General features: G+C 43.2%; 1 protein-coding gene across 2 annotated transcripts in view; it reads left to right on the top strand.

Annotated features, from left to right (window-relative positions):
* The window catches only part of LOC126418719 (transcription initiation factor TFIID subunit 13), a 405,496-nt gene that overhangs the window by 353,782 nt on the left and 33,934 nt on the right, over positions 1–17,780 (top strand). The window contains exon 1 of one of the 2 annotated variants that reach the window (XM_050085636.1): positions 15,623–15,760. The exons of the other annotated variant lie outside the window; for it this stretch is intronic. Within the exon in view, the coding sequence (XP_049941593.1) occupies positions 15,740–15,760 (21 nt within the window). The 5' untranslated portion in view covers positions 15,623–15,739. Of the gene's footprint in view, positions 1–15,622; positions 15,761–17,780 lie in introns of those variants that run through there. 2 annotated transcript variants of the gene reach the window in all.

The raw sequence follows: 17,780 nt of genomic DNA, 5'->3' as shown, positions 1-17,780 counted from the left end.
TATCGCCCCATTTCAAAAATGGTTCAAATGGCTCTGAGCACTATGGGACTCAACTGCTGAGGTCATTAGTCCCCTAGAACTTAGAACTAGTTAAACCTAACTAACCTAAGGACATCACAAACATCCATGCCCGAGGCAGGATTCGAACCTGCGACCGTAGCGGTCTTGCGGTTCCAGACTGCAGCGCCTTTAACCGCACGGCCACTTCGGCCGGCGCCCCATTTCCCTACTCAGCTGCTGCTACAAGCTTTTTGAAAGGCTAATATATAACAGAATAAGTAGCGCTATCTTAGAGAACGTTCCAGTTGACCAGGCAGGCTTCAGACCAGGGCGTACCTGCTGCGACCAAGTATTGTCTCTCACATCCTTCATAGAGTCAGGATACCAAATGAAGCAGAAAACATCTGTGGCATTTGTTGATCTAACTGCCGCCTTCGACCCTCCAGAACAATGGCTCGACTGATTAACAGCATGCTAAGTTTCATAGCATGCTAAGTGATCGGAAGTTCCAGGTAATCACTGGAAGCAACATAAGTAAGGAGAGGAAGCTGAACAACGGCTTGCCTCAAGGATCAGTTCTCTCACCCTTACTGTTCAACCTATATCTATCTGATCTACCTGACACTTCGTCCAGAAAATACTGCTATGCCGATGACCTGGCTCTAGCCGTAAAACACCAGGAAATGAAGACAACAGAAGAGATTCTAGCTAATGACCTGTCTGCATTAGATAATTACTTCAAAATCTGGAGACTTCAACCCAGTGTGAGTAAAACAGAAGTGTGTTGCTTCCATCTAAATAACCAGTTGGCGAACGTAAAATTGGAAGTAAGTTTCAGAGGCAGAATTCTTCATCATAATTGGAACCCAAAATATCTTGGTGTCATCCTGGATCGTACACTATGCTTCTAACAACACCTTCTTAACTTAGCTCAAAAGCTGAGGACTCGAAACAACATCCTCCATAAGCTATGCGGAACTAGCTGGGGATCTTCAGCAACCACCCTGCGATCTTCAGCTCTGGGCTTGGTGTACTCAAGTGCTGAGTATTGTGCACCTGTTTGGATGAACAGTCATCATACAAGGCTTGTTGATACCCAGCTGAATACGACAATGCGCATAATATCTGGCGCAATCAGATCTACTCCAGTTTATTGGCTTCCACTGTTAACCGGTATAATGCCTCCTGATCTACGCAGATGTACTGCCCTTATGAGAGAATTCCGCAAGATCTCCAGGAATTCTAACCTACCTGTGCATAGCGACCTGCCACTTTTAAATCGCAAGAGACTGAAATCACGCCATCCAACTCTGTGCGATGCTGCTGACATGGTTGCTAAGAATTTCAAACCTCTTGAAGAATGGAAAGGTCAGTGGGAAGCAGTGACAGATGTGCACCTGCATAACATCTTCTCAGGTGCTAAACTTTCAAGCGGATTCGACCTACCACGCAAGACCTGGTCTACTCTCAACAGAATCCGTACCGGCCATGGGCGGTGCAGGGATGCTCTCTTTAAGTGGAAGAACCTGTCTGATCCAGCTTGTGACTGCGGGGCTCCATACCAGACTGTTCACCACATTGTCAGTGAATGCAGGATTCGAGCCTCTCACGGCGCCAAAGAGGACTTCCTGCTAGCAACTCCAGATGCAGTGCGCTGGATTGAAGGACTGGATATTCAGTTGTAAAGGCAAACTTAAGTTTGTTGTGTGTCAATATGTACATATGTATAGGTAATTTAATTTCATGATATGTCTGTATTAGCCATACGCTAAATAAAGTGTCAAATAATGTAGTTCATGAAATAAGTTCGTGGCTTGTGGAAAATAATGTGATGCTAAATCACAGTAAGACTCAGTTTTTACAGTTTCTAACTCACAATTAAACAATAACCGATATTTTGATCAGACAGAATGTGCATATCACAAGCGAGACGGAACAGTTCAAGTTCCTAGGCGTTCGGATAGATAGTAAGCTGTTGTGGAAAGCCCATGTTCAGGTACTTGTTCAGAAACTAAATGCTGCTTTATTTACCATTAGAACAGTATCTGAAATAAGTAACAGGTCAACACGAAAAGTAGTCTACTTCGCATATTTTCATACGCTTATGTCGTATGGTATTATTTTTTGGAGTAATTCTTCTGATTCAAAAAGGGTATTTTTGGCTCAAAAACTATATGTGGTGCAAGTTCGAGAACCTCTTGTCGAGCCCTATTCAATAGTCTGGGAATTCTGACATTGCCCTCACAGTATATATTTTCTTTAATGTCGTTTGTTGTTAGCAATATTAGCTTATTCCAAAGAGTTAGCAGCTTTCACTCAGTTAATACTAGGCAGAAATCAAATCTTCATGTGGAATGCACTTCCTTGACTCTTGTGCAGAAAGGAGTGCAGTATTCTGCTGCATCCATTTTCAATAAGCTACCACAAGAACTCAAAAATCTTAGCAATAGCCCAAACTCTTTTAAGTCTAAACTGAAGAGTTTCCTCATGGCTCACTCCTTCTATTCTGTCGAGGAGCTCCTGGAAGAGCTGAAAAATTAAGCAAATTCCAGTGTTACTTTGTTGATTTTCTTTATTTAAATTTACGACTTGTCGCCTGAATATGTTTCGTATATTTCATTTTATCTGTTTCTACTATCGTGTTATAATTTCATGTATTGACTCGTTCCATGACCGTGGAGACTTTTTAATTTGGTCCCACGGAACAATAAATAAATGACACTGCAGGGTACGAGTTAGTGCCGTCGTTGAACGAGTCCGCAGTTCGTGGCCTAGTGGCTAGCGTTGCTGCCGCTGGATCACGGGGTGTCGGGTTCGATTCCCCGACGGGCCGGGGATTTTCTCCACCCAAAGATTGGCTGTTTGTGTTTTCCTCATCATTCCATCATTACTTCGGAAATGGTAAGACTGGACTGAGGAAAAAAATGTACGGGCGCCAACAACCATGCCGATGAGCACCCCACCAACCAGATCATCACCGTTGAACGACTGTAGGAGAGTGCAGGATGACTTCGATGGAATTTCTATTTGACATGGCAGTTTGCTCTACATGCGGGCAAAAGTAAGTTAATGAAGATGCCTAAAAAAAGAAATTCCTGTAACATTAAAATACATTATTAGTGGTGAGCTGAATGAAGCAGTCGGTTCGACTGCAAAGAGACACGAAATGGAAGCAGCAACTGAAGGCCGGCCGCTGAGCCTGAGCGGTTCTAGGCGCTTCAGTCTGGAACCGCGCGACCGCTACTGTCTCAGTTTCGAATCCTGCCTCGGGCATGGATGTGTATTATGTACTTAGATTAGTTAGGTTTAAGTATGTCTAGGGGAATGATGACCTCCGGTGTTAAGTCCCATAGTGCTCAGAGCCATTTGAACCTTCTTTTTTTAATTTTTTTTTAGCACCTCAGGTCGTTTGTAGGGAAGGTGACTGGTCGACTTCAGTTTTTGGGACAGTTCTAACAAACTGTAGTTTATCTGCAGGCTGATAACTACTGAACTATATGAAATAAAATCGTCGTAACTTCTGAACGGCTTGCGTAAGAACGTTCAAATTGCGCGGTTGGCCGCGGGGCATGGTGGGAATTAGTATGCGCATGCATGGTTTGGTTCAGCGACGAAGCCTAATTTCATTTGGATGGGTTCGTCAATAAGCAAGATTGGGGGACTGAGAATCCGCATTTCGCGATCGAGAAGTCTCTTCACCCTCAACGGGTGATTCCGTGGTGTGTAATGTCCAATCACGGAGTAATCAGTGCGAATTTCCTTGGTGGCACGGTGACTACCGAACGTGAAGGTTTTGGAAGATGATGTCATCTCATTGTCCAAAGTGACCCTGATTTCGACACAATGTGGTTCATGCAAGACGGAGCTCGACCCTATCGTAGCAGGAGAGTGTTTGATGTACTGGAGGAGCACTTTGGGGACCGCATTCTGATTCTGGGGTGCCCAGAAGCCACTGGCATGGGTCTCGATCTGCCGCCATATTCTCCGGATCTGAACACATGCGACTCCTTTTTGTGGGACCATATTAAAGACAAGGTGTGCAGCAATAACCCCAAAACCATTGCTGAGCTGAAAATAGCCATTCGGGTAATCGAGAGCATCGATGTTCCGACACTTCAGCGGGTCGTACAGACTTTCGCTATTCGTCTGTGTCACCTCATCGCCAATGATGGCAGGCATATCGAACATGCCATAACCTAAATCCGGATGTCTGTAGTGACGTTTACATAAAGTGTGTGCAAGTCGGATTAAAGAAAGACATCGAAGCAATTCAGAGGCGTGCTGCTAGATTTGTTACCGGTAGGTTCGATCGACACTCGGTTATTACAGAAATGTTCTGTGAACTCAAATGGGAATTCCTGGAGGGAAGAAGACGTTCTTTACGCGAATCACTATTGAGAAAGTTTAGTCAGACTGCAAAACGATCCTACTGCCACGGGCGTACGTCTCGCTTAAGGACCACGAAGGCGTCAAGATAAATCAGGGCTCGCACGGAAGCAAGTGTAACGGGAAGAGACTCTCCGCCAGCTGGCGTATGCTAACTTGCGGCGCATGTGGATGCAGTTCTGACGACTTTTCAAAGCATTCTGTAGTTCTCAGCAGCGTGATATCATTCACTGACTGCGAAACTCCCAGTTTCGACGACCACGACCAGCGATTAGCTGTGCGTTTGCGGTTCTTATCTGTAGGGATTCGCAGTTTGTCACCCCATCCCGAGGTGCAGAGACATAGTTGGGTTCTGCGGGGGAAAGGGACACTTTGTTCCCTCCCCCACCTCACATAAAATTTACTGTCACTCTAACTTTTAATGTGCCACAGATGCCTAAAACTTAACACAATAATTATTATATTCGTGAAGCGTTGCGACAACACGACACTATGACCCGACCGATAACTCGAGAAGACTACATCAGTAATTACATAAATTGTTTTCAGACAATAATGATAATAATAGCCGGCCGCAGTGACCGAGCGGTTTTAGGCACTACAGACTGGAACCGCGAGATCGCTACGGTCGCAGGTTCGAATCCTGCCGCGGGCATGGATGTGTGTGATGTTCTTAGGTTAGTTAGGTTTAAGTAGTTCCAAGTTCTAGGGGACTGATGACCTCAGAAGTTAAGTCCCATAGTGCTCAGAGCCATTTGAACCATTTTTTAATAATAATAATTGTTGGCATTAGTGTTTCGTACATCATTTTAGAACAAACATAAAAAACTGCACTCTGGGAAAATACAGGAAGTTCAGGTGTCATGCAAGTAACGTAAAAACTACGAATGTAATTGCAACAACTGTCACAACTTTACACTGTCTTAGTTTACATAGTAGAAAACAATACAAAATCCAATCCCCACTATCAGCAATTCACTTAGCACTACCACTGTGAACGCAGTATGCAGACTACGGATATGGGGGCATGTAAAGAAGTGGATTGGAGAGGGAGGGGGATGCTGTTTCTTTCAGACATTTCGCTTCCGTTTGGTAAATTCAGTCCTTCCCTTACTTTTATTCTTAGTGGAGGATATTTCTCGTTCTGCATTGTTTTACTCATCTTCGTGTGGTTTGCCGGTACCACGAAACATGTCGGGCTTGTTGGTGACAGGTAATCCTGTGAACGAGCAGGTTTGCCTGACAGGGTCTTTTTTTCTGCAGTGGGTGGTGAGGATGCAAGCCAGTCCACAGGGGCAAACCGTCTGGAAAGCAACTGAAAAGTATCCTTATTAAAAATAGCTCGTAATTTGCTAGAACTCCTTGCCATTTTCGAGACTATCGGTCCGAAGTCTTGCGATTTTTATTGATTCGCCTTCTCCCTTCAGTCACCGCATCAAGCATCTTCTTGGAGTGCACGAACAGCGGCTGGTAGCTGACTGCCATGATAGATTATCATTAGCGCCTACATAATCTGTCGCTCAGTACTCATACCACTCATCTTCCCGTGTCCTCAGTCGAGAGACGCAGGCTGGGAACGCGGATAATGCGCTTGCAACGAGGACTTGGAAAGAATGAACTCTTATTTCAGACGAATTATAAATGAAAAAGAGAAAGTATGAAAAAATACACTCCTGGAAATGGAAAAAAGAACACATTGACACCGGTGTGTCAGACCCACCATACTTGCTACAGACACTGCGAGAGGGCTGTACAAGCAATGATCACACGCGCGGCACAGCGGACACACCAGGAACCGCGGTGTTGGCCGTCGAATGGCGCTAGCAGCGCAGCATTTGTGCACCGCCGCCGTCAGTGTCAGCCAGTTTGCCGTGGCATACGGAGCTCCATCGCAGTCTTTAACACTGGTAGCATGCCGCGACAGCGTGGACGTGAACCGTATGTGCAGTTGACGGACTTTGAGCGAGGGCGTATAGTGGGCATGCGGGAGGCCGGGTGGACGTACCGCCGAATTGCTCAACACGTGGGGCGTGACGTCTCCACAGGACATCGATGTTGTCGCCAGTGGTCGGCGGAAGGTGCACGTGCCCGTCGACCTGGGACCGGACCGCAGCGACGCACGGATGCACGCCAAGACCGTAGGATCCTACGCAGTGCCGTAGGGGACCGCACCGCCACTTCCCAGCAAATTAGGGACTCTGTTGCTCCTGGGGTATCGGCGAGGACCATTCGCAACCGTCTCCATGAAGCTGGGCTACGGTCCCGCACACCGTTAGGCCGTCTTCCGCTCACGCCCCAACATCGTGCAGCCCGCCTCCAGTGGTGTCGCGACAGGCGTGAATGGAGGGACGAATGGAGACGTGTCGTCTTCAGCGATGAGAGTCGCTTCTGCCTTGGTGCCAATGATGGTCGTATGCGTGTTTGGCGCCGAGCAGGTGAGCGCCACAACCAGGACTGCATACGACCGAGGCACACAGGGCCAACACCCGGCATCATGGTGTGGGGAGCGATCTCCTACATTGGCCGTACACCACTGGTGATCGTCGAGGGGACACTGAATAGTGCACGGTACATCCAAACCGTCATCGAACCCATCGTTCTACCATTCCTAGACCGGCAAGGGAACTTGCTGTTCCAACAGGACAATGCACGTCCGCATGTATCCCGTGCCACCCAACGTGCTCTAGAAGGTGTAAGTCAACTACCCTGGCCAGCAAGATCTCCGGACCTGTCCGCCATTGAGCATGTTTGGGACTGGATGAAGCGTCGTCTCACGCGGTCTGCACGTCCAGCACGAACGCTGGTCCAACTGAGGCGCCAGGTGGAAATGGCATGGCAAGCCGTTCCACAGGACTACATCCAGCATCTCTACGATCGTCTCCATGGGAGAATAGCAGCCTGCATTGCTGCGAAAGGTGGATATACACTGTACTAGTGCCGACATTGTGCATGCTCTGTTGCCTGTGTCTATGTGCCTGTGGTTCTGTCAGTGTGATCATGTGATGTATCTGACCCCAGGAATGTGTCAATAAAGTTTCCCCTTCCTGGGACAATGAATTCACGGTGTTCTTATTTCAATTTCCAGGAGTGTATATAAGCAAATTTTCCTCCCCCGTCAGAAAATAGTAAATCCAGGTAAACACAAATAAAAAGTTAGAAAGATGTAAAAAGGAGTACTGGGTAAAAAATAACAAGTCCGCCAAATGAACAGCTGCAAGCTGAGAATAATACTTTACTCTGTTTCATCGAGCCAGCTATCTATAGCACATACGTAGTAACCAACATCTGCATTTTACTTTCAAAACAGTCAGCCACAATCGAAAAGCGAAATCAACGGAGTAAAAAGGCGTACCAACATGACGACCTTGTAGCTGTTTCGACCTCTAGCACTAGAAGTTACGCACCTACTTGAAAACTGTACGGAGAATGCTATCTCGAACGATCCTACTGTATATACGGTCAGAAATTTAAACAGGATGAGGAAGGAGGAGGCGCAATATTCTAAAATTGCTGTTTCTTACATAAATGTGTTGGTTGCTTTCGAGACGTGTCATGAGACAAGAACCAAATGTTACGTGACACTACAAACTTCTCAGGGAATTGAAGGTTATGCACTCAAATATTTGTTACACGCAGCTTAGTTTGGTACTTTTAAAAGGTACGCATGATTCCACGTTTATCTTCAAAAGTGCTGGACCGGTGCTTTTCTGTACTCCGACAAAACAAAGTATGAGAAATCGATAGGAAAAAAGATTTACAAAACGTTCAAATGTGTGTGAAATCTTGTGGGACTTAACGGCTAAGGTCATCATCAGCCCCTAAGCTTACACACTACTTAACCTAAATTATCCTAAGGACAAACACACACACCCATGCCCGAGAGAGGACTCGAACCTCCGCCGGGATCAGCCGCACAGTCCATGCTGCAGCGCCTCAGACCGCTCGGCTAATCCCGCGCGGCGAAAAAAGATTGATTGAGTGCTCTATTTCAGCAGTATCATTCAAAGAGCTGTTTCTGCCTTGATTTTAAGTGAACTCAAAAACGCAGCTGTGCCGAAGAAATAGCATTATTTTAAATGGCCATTGTGACAGCCAAACAAACTTAACTTATACAGCAATTGCTAGGACCACAGTACTGTCCCTCAGCGATCAGCAGCGTATTATTACATACAGTTGGCTAGGCGAGAGGTTTAGCAAAATCACGGGAAATCACTCCTAGAAGCGTGCTATGAATAAAAACTCTGTACTTCAAATTACAGGGAGAGGGCGGCAGCTGCGCCCCCCCCCCTCCCCTTCTCCCCTCCCAGTGGGCGCACATGCCACTACGAAGACGTAACGTGTTGAAACATTGCGTCCCGCCAGCGACGTAAGTCAATGCAGAAGCCAAGAATATTTCATCTCAGTGGAACGTGTTCTGTAGCATTCTGATCAGTTTACATGTGTAACCACGGAAGTGTTGTTTACTGCAAATTTAATAACTTCGGAATCCCACTAAAAATTCTCACCGTTTCGCAGTGCGAAGGAGGAACTTAACGAGGCGCACCAAGAAAGCAAGTTTCCTGGTGTTGTTCCCTTTAAAGTAGACGCATTTAACCGGAAAAACTGCGCATGCGCAACACATCTATGACGTAATATAAATACAATCATATGCCTTTCGGACAGGTTCCGCTTAGAGCCAGTACCGCGGCAGCAGTGTCCCCAAATGACCTCTGTTATACGTTCGCCCGCCACCTGTGAGGTTCGGTCAGTGATAGGGTTCCTTAATGCACAAAACATAGCGCCCGTCGAAATACATCGTCAGCTCTGTCGGGTCTACGAGCCCATCATCATGAACAAACAGGTGATGCGTCGCTGGTGTAGGCATTTTCCCGAAGGTCGCCAAAGTGCCTATGATGAAGAGCGCAGTGGGCGGCCGTCCCTCATCAATGATCATCTGGTTGAGCTAGTGTAGCAGTGCATCCTGAAGAACATTCGCTTCACAGTCATGGAGGTCAGTAGCCATTTTCCAGGGATATCGCGATCCTTGTTGCATAAAATTATCACTAAGGATCTGACGACTGTCACACGCTGGTTCCATTCACAGGGGGCAGACTTCTATGGCACTTCTACGAAAGTTGATCCCACGATAAGACGTGTCTCAGTTCTTTTGGTGACTATGTCGAAAAATAACTCAAACATAGCTGTACCTGTTGCCAATAAAGTTTTTCATGTAACTGTATTGTATTTGTTTTCCAAAAAACACGGAAACTTACTTTCTGGAGCCGCCTCGTACAATGCTATGGACAAAAGAAGACAGTCAATATCTGACATTCGTTTCATTTATGCAGGTAAGTCTAAAGTAGTGGTGCCACATGCCAGGTAACAAAAAGAACTTCAAAATATATTCAGAATATCACATTTCAGCCTCACCCGAAATCTGTTCAATAATTGACAATGATGATTTATCCAATATTTGACAGGATTCCGGAAACCTCTACGTAAATTGTGAACGGTTACGCGTACACTGAAATGCCTCGCGGCTTGACTTGCTGAACGATAGATCTTGCTTCGAAGAAAAGCAAGCTACGTAAATGGCCACAAATTCCCTATAATTTGGAAATATAAAGAAAATTATGATTTATATTATCTCTGGTCGATCGGAATTGGATGTAAGTCGATCGACAAGCCCATCGGCAAGCACGCTCTCGTTTTGCTGAGTTACAAGCGCTTATGCAAACTCAAAAAATGATTTCCATGCACACCTCGAGGGGCAAAGAAAGTTTCAGGAAAATGGAACTGTATAGTCTCTTTTTTTACAAAAAAAATGGCTCTCAGCACTATAGGATTTAACTTCTAAGGTCATCAGTTCCCTAGAACTACTTAAACCTAACTAACCTAAGGACATCACACACATCCATGCCCGAGGCAGGATTCGAACCTTTTTTTACAATTTTTCTATATATTGATAAGCGCACAGCTATGAAGGAAATGAGAATACCGTATTACGTTCCAAAGCGATCTTCATTAAAGTGGTAGTACTACTAGTACGAAAGAGGCGACACAGCAATATAACTAAAAGTCGTAATATCGAAGGCGATGGATTACCTTACAAGAAACTTTCACGCAAATAGCAAGTTAAAGGACTTTTTTTTTTTTTTTTTAACAATAGAGCCATATCGGTGTCTCTCCGTATCACTTAAGTGTTGAGCATATAGGGAATAACGATCAGCACTTCACACCTTTGTGCATGAAAGCAATTTCTCCATTTATATTAAAAAAAAAGCAAAAAGCACGTCTTCCAAGTGGTATTCACGGACAGTTAGTTATGTAGAGTATGAAGACACGATTGTAATTCTGTGTGTACACCAATAAGAGAGAGCTTGTATGAGGGTGAACGGGAAAGACGCAAATTCATTTCACACACACACACACACACACACACACACACACTCACTCTGCATCCGATGGCGTAACGGTTCAAAAAAGGAGGCACTCTATAATAACTACAATTTACTTCTGCTAACAGTCTATATGTGTGATTATTCCGCTATATTAACATACGTATAGAAATATGCACGAGAGTCGAAAACGCATGACATTACTCAATTTAACGCGCAACGTATGTTCTGTAGCCTACTACGACGGCTGCAACTTTCATTTTCACGAGAACAATTGAGGATGCATCCGTTTCAACACATCGTAGATGTCGCCGTTTCGACATGAAACATCTAGTTGTACTTGAGAAAATAAAAATGATAAATTAGAGCTGTATTACTGCCTGCGATTTAATGTGCGTTGTTCGAATGCTTCGAAGAACTTTAAAACTTAACATCTACTCCAAATTTCATGAAAATGATGCATACATAAAAACTGTGATCCAAAATCCCTTTTCTAAATAGTATGCCTTGAACAATAGTGCAAAAAATGGCTCTGAGCACTATGGGACTTAACATCTATGGTCATCAGTCCCCTAGAACTTAGAACTACTTAAACCTAACTAACCTAAGGACATCACACAACACCCAGCCATCACGAGGCAGAGAAAATCCCTGACCCCGCCGGGAATCGAACCCGGGAACCCGGGCGTGGGAAGAACAATAGTGCAGATGTCGATATTTTTGCGAACTATACATGTCAGCTGAGGCTTTAAATATAGAAAGCCGCCCATCATTCAACAAAATATAATGGAACATAACGTAGAAAGGGCAAATTATTATTCAAATATAACTTAAATATAGCAAAGTTGGTGGGAATGAAATGACGTGGCTCACACGAAAGGATTTAAGCCGCTCACTTTTTCAAACTTCGAATGCAGTAGGCGTACCATACGTTAGACAGGAAGAAGTTCACATTCCTGCGTCTAAAATGCACGCAAGAATTTCCAAATCCTTTCTACGCTTTGAACGCCGATCACGATGCCAGCGATATCTGAATGATACGTGTTCTGGTAATTATTTCTTAATAACTAGTGCACATCTTTGTATAAAAGTGACGCTATTTAATTATCTCCAAAGTAAACTGAAATATTTGTCTCAGTTGCGGCTGGTCTGATAGCGCCGACTTCTGAGAGGAATTAGGTGAAACAATTGAAATGTAATGAGAGTAAGGCATTGTTGGCCGTGAGGCCCCATGCGGGGGTTCAAAAATGGCTCTGAGCGCTATGGGACTTTAATTCTGAGGTCATCAGTCCCCTAGAACTTAGAACTACTTAAACCTAACTCACCTAAGGACAACACACACATCCATGCCCGAGGCAGGATTAGAACTTGCGACCGTAGCGGTCGCGCGGTTCCAGACTGTAGCGCCTAGAACCGCTCGGCCACCCCGACCGGCCATGCGGGGGTGTTCGGCCGTAGTATTGCGAGTCCTTTTTAGTTGACGCCACTTCGGCGACTTGCGGGTCAATGATGATGAAAATAATGATGGACACACAACGGTCAACCCCCTGTCGGGAATCGAACCGGCGCCCCCTGCGTGTCAAGCGGAAACGCTACCGCTACGCTACATGAGAAACAATCATCAAGTTACATCGCAGCCAAGTAAACTTCATACCTGCAGGTAGCATTCTTGCTAGAACTGTAAGCTGAATTCTGCAGCAACTACTCGAATACACAATTCATTGGCACTGCGGTTGATAGTAAGAAATTTTCGTATAATAAAATAAAGCATTATAGTTTCATGTTCATTCATAATTCTTAAAATTCACGGCAGAAGTCTGGTTCACCCACTGCTACATAGCTGCCACCCCTCTGTTAAAACAAACATTCTTCTTCTTATCGTCGGCCGCGGTGGTCTCGCGGTTCTAGGCGCGCAGTCCGGAACCGCGCGACTGCTACGGTTGCAGGTTCGAATCCTGCCTCGGGCATGGATGTGTGTGATGTCCTTAGGTTAGTTAGGTTTAAGTAGTTCTAAGTTCTAGGGGACTGATGACCACAGCTGTTAAGTCCCATAGTGCTCAGAGCCATTTGAACCATTCTTCTTATCTGAATACTACTTTACCGCCAATGAACGTACGTATCCGGTTTAGAGAGTATGCAGTCTCACATATTTCGTGAAACACTCGTAATTCCTGAGCACAAGCTATTCTATCACTGTCATCATCCATTGGCTCTCGATGTCCTGATGGGAGTCTATTAAATACAGTACAACAGAGATGAGCAAACTCGACACTAGTCACCACCTATAGACCAAGCATCTTGTATGAACGTTATAAGAAATTCATAAGGAAGACGGTGAGTTTATGGCTCACATCGACGATTCTAATAATTTACATTTCGCAGATATACATCTCCGCATAGAGTCGCAATCGAAGTCCACCCAGTTTCATGAGGCCACAAGAGAAGCTGCTGGGAAAGCGATGCAGCGACATTGACATACAGGTAATGCGTATTCAGGGACCTGCATTGGGCAGTGAAACACATTATCATATGTATTTTAGTTCGTGGATCAAGCCAAAAAATTGTATAAAATACTCTGGTTAACCCAGTGGTTCCAGATCTTGAGGCCCCTTTGCGAGGCGTAACGGTTTTCAAACATTAATGTGCTATATGGACTGGCTCAACTGGACGAGATGTAAAATATCAATTGTCACCAAATATTGCGGTTTTGTTGTTTACATAAATTGCTCGAAGACAGTTTGAGGTCATCGAAACAACAAAATGTTCAATCTTATGTGACAATGTTCGTCTGCAACGATCGAAGCTGTACGCGTACATTTGTTGCAGCTTCCGTATCTGCTACACGCAACCCCGGTATTTCACACGCAGATTATTTTCAGTATCGACAACAGTCAGATTCACTATTAACTGCTGCAGTCCTATTCCCATGTCAAGACTTACGTGTAAGACCAGAAGAACAGTTGATATTTAGTCTATCGAAAGGTGTAACCGTTTGATGTTGGGTGGAAACATAACCGATATCGCAGTAACTACAGACTTCTGAAAGGTTTCTTAACAATCGTAACTATGAAGAGGCTTTTGAACTCGACACCAGTTTTCTGCCACATCAGGCATAAGAGATGAAACAGTGGTTTCTGCGATTGCTTTCTTTTCGCTGTGACATGCGTTCCCAAGTCGTGACTTGAAAGCGTATGTCGAAGAACGGTCTACTGATCGGTACTGTCCTTTCAACTGCGTGTGCTGTTTAAAAGTCATTAAGCTACGTAAGTCAAAGCTTTCGAACTGTGTAACTGAATGTAAACCTGCCTAAGATATTTCAAAATTATTTCCATTTATCACAGATTTTATTTAATAGGTACTTGGAAGAGAATATTTCTTGGCTGCAGAAATTATGCGAGCATTTTCTCTTTACCTGCGTATTGGAGTGTGAATGTTTAGATTCCATTGCCACAGAAACGACGCTTTTGCCCTTCCTTCAACAAACAACGAATATTTTATAACCAACAAGGTTATTATATGTCCTTAGTCGAAGATAATACACTGGCGAAACAATGACCATGGAACAATGGTTCGCCGATCACCAGTGGCCGTGATTTTCAGTCCCGGGAATGAACGCTGAGAAACATTACAATTTACTTTATCACTTCTCTGAGATGTCGACGGAACAATAATCAAACGAGACGGCAGGTAACGTAAATGTTAAGAAAAACACAATTTTTATGCATTATCAAACTCCTCGATTCACCATACACAGGTATCTGGTTTGGCGTCTTACGAGCAAATTCTTTTGTGGAGAACTCAGGAAAACGCACTGATAGAGTAGTCCTATAGGAATTAATGAAATAGCAGCGCAACACGACTTGTGCGAAACAAGCTAGAACTGCCAAAAATATAGCACAGAAAAAACAAAAACAAACAAAAAAAAAAAGTAGCTCAGGACATCACCGCTGTGTTTGATGTACGAATGCCGCGGAGTCCGTCCACTAAGATAATCATCGTAAAGCATAAGGAAATGGAAAATATTTAGAGACATTATATTTTCTTGCGTAAAATTAGCGCTTTAGTAAAAACCTGTTGCAGCAAGGCAATAAACGTTACTAAGAAAAGAGAAAGGATTTACTAAGAAAAGAGAAAGGATCTGCTTACGAGGAATTTCATGCGCATGTAACAAAAAAATAACTTATCTTTGGTATCTCCAAAATCGTTTTACTTAGTTCATGGAACAAACACAGTTTCGCACGGAATTTTATGTACGTAACAGGTTAACATAACTGACATTTCTGATATGCCATGAAGCTATTCTCATACGAATAGAAAACTGTGTGTGATTCCAATTGTACTTACGGACTGTGACAGTTTTGGGATCAAACGCCGACACCTTCTCCTCGATGAAGTCAATCCTTGTCCGTAGTTTGGTCGCCCTTTCGGAAACATCTTGAAGCTGTTTAGCGAGGTCATCGAATATGTCGTTTGCTATAACAACTAGCGAAGCCAACTGTCGCAACGCATTGCTGAGCGTATTATTCGTCACTGCTTCCAATTCATATTCCGTGACCACCGACGCGCTTTCTTCCTTGTGCAAACTCTGCCGGCTCAGGTAAATTGGCTCGACAATGCGCTGAATAAACGGCATATTTATTCTTCTTTAACGTTCTGCCTCGTTTGATCTTCATTCCCGCTTGAATTTTATAGAATACGAAGTAATTGCAATAAACTTAAGGTTCGTTCATTTTGCCGTTTCATTTGTTCCCGCCATCTGACGCGCGCACCACTCGCACCACACACTTTGAAGTTTACGCCAAGACTGCCATACGAGCACCTGGCCAGTGGGCTGCAGTAGTGCCAACGCTGCGGAGAAAGGCTGGTTCTGTTAGCAGTACAGATCGTGCCATCTAGCGGAGAAAAGTTCCTGCATTTAGTATGCGGACGCGTTTTGTTGACAATTGAAGTTTTGAGTGGCAAGTTGTGTGTTCAGGATGGATGAAGGATTTGAAGGGGTAAATTAATTGATTTATCAAAATTTTTAGACATTGTGTTCGTATTATTTTCTTTTCTGTGATCTGTGTATGACATATAATAGGTTACATCGCTCCACTACTATTATGTGTATAACATGTTATTCTTTTACCAGATTTTCATTCAGTGAATTCATGTTACTTGTATTTTATTACATTTTATTTATATTGCTTCATCTTTTGAGCTCAGGCTCACATTCAAATCCCCCTTATAAGTCCATAATGACGAACAGAATTTCTAAATACATAGCAGTACGGTACCTGTTTGTTTCATAACAAGTAGATGACCAATTTTTCGTAATTGCTCTTTCTGAATTCAAGTAGTCTCTATGAAGGAGGCTACATTAGAGCCTATTAAATCTGTTAGAACAGCAGCTGCTGAACGTTGTACAAAAAACAAATATTTTCGAACTTGTGTATCGCGTACGGTCCTATTGTAAATCCCAGTAAACATAACTATGACTGTGGAAACACTCTCTTAAGAAGGGGAAACTGCAAGACTACACTAGTCTTTCAAAAGACTGAAGAAGATTGCAGTGCTGGTAAAAGAAGAAGAAGGCAGGTAGAAAATAACTGTACAGCCTGTTAAAGGGTTTGGAGGAAAAACAGATTAGAAGCCTTTTAACATCATTCGTTTGGAGAGTATCAGAAGTGGGTGCCAGTCAATTGAGTGTATGTGCGAAGATTTTTTTTACAGGGGAAAGCTTGATAACATATTCCCACTAATACACATTTGTAGTTCAACACTATGATCAGTGACACAGGAAACACATTGATCCACCAGGGACAGTAAGTAAGTCTCCCACAGCTTCTGCTTAGATTTCTGATTAGATAGCTAAGATTGGCTCTGAAGTTTTTCGCGATGGAGTCCTTTCATAAAAAAGTTCTCTGTTTACTCGCCATGACAAAGTCGATAAAATTGAACGAGATTTACAGAAGACATTGAAATGACTCTCAAAACAATTTTAAATAATCCTGGTGTTGTGAAAATGATAAATAAAAGTATGGTTGTCAAAGCTACAAAGAAACTGCCTTGAGTTTTATGGCACATAGAAAATGTCTTGGAGCAGAAACTAGTGTGTTATGTGGAGAAACAAGGATCATAATGAAACGAATTAAACGATTTTCTTTCATAAACAACAGTTTTCTCAAAGCTAAAGGGATCAACTAAATTATATGATAATTCTACCAATAAAACACTGCTGAACGGTTATTTGGCAGTGTAGATATCTTGGTGTAGTCATCATTTCCCATCACATGTTCTTTTCTTAATTAAGCCCTACATATTTCATTTTATAGTTCGGCTGTAGCTTCTATGTAATCAAAGAGATTTGGCACAAAATTTCAACTGATTCCAAGTGAAGTTTTCATGTATCATTCTAGCATGTAATATTGAATTTCAGTGACAATTTTTGTTATTAACATCCCTGGCTGAACAGTAGAGGAGACAGACTGAAATCCTTGCTGATGCCTGTACAATCTGAGCACTTCTCTCATGGTCTCCCATTCTTATTGAGCCCTCTCTTTGACACTTTCTTAGTTTTGTTAAGTAATAAGGAAAGTACCATAAAACTTTCTGTTTGTCATAAATATAGGAAATATTATATCTTACTATATGGCAACATTATAGGTTAGTGGATCCTTAATACGCATTTGTTTTGGAGGGAAATAAATTCAGAAGTGATTGTTGTTGATTTGAGAGTAATTTTCTTTATTTTCACAAAGACACACATTAAGGTAAGGCTCTTCTTTAATGCATGATTTCTAACACTAAGAAGTTAAATTTCATAAAAGTATTACATTGGACCTATCTATTATGTTCTTGGAAGTAAAGCTACTTGATAAAAATAACGTCAGTTCTAGCTATTAATTTTAGGGACGGGTATATAACACTATTACATCATTGTGTTTGCTCTTCCAGTGTTTGACCCCTGTCAATGACTGGTACCATGGTTTTATTTTTACATAGGGTTCTAAACGTATTTGTCACTAAAATTAATTA

Source organism: Schistocerca serialis, chromosome 1 (assembly GCF_023864345.2).
Source record: "Schistocerca serialis cubense isolate TAMUIC-IGC-003099 chromosome 1, iqSchSeri2.2, whole genome shotgun sequence".
Lineage (NCBI taxonomy): Eukaryota > Metazoa > Arthropoda > Insecta > Orthoptera > Acrididae > Schistocerca > Schistocerca serialis.
This window is presented reverse-complemented; position numbering and strand designations above follow the sequence as displayed.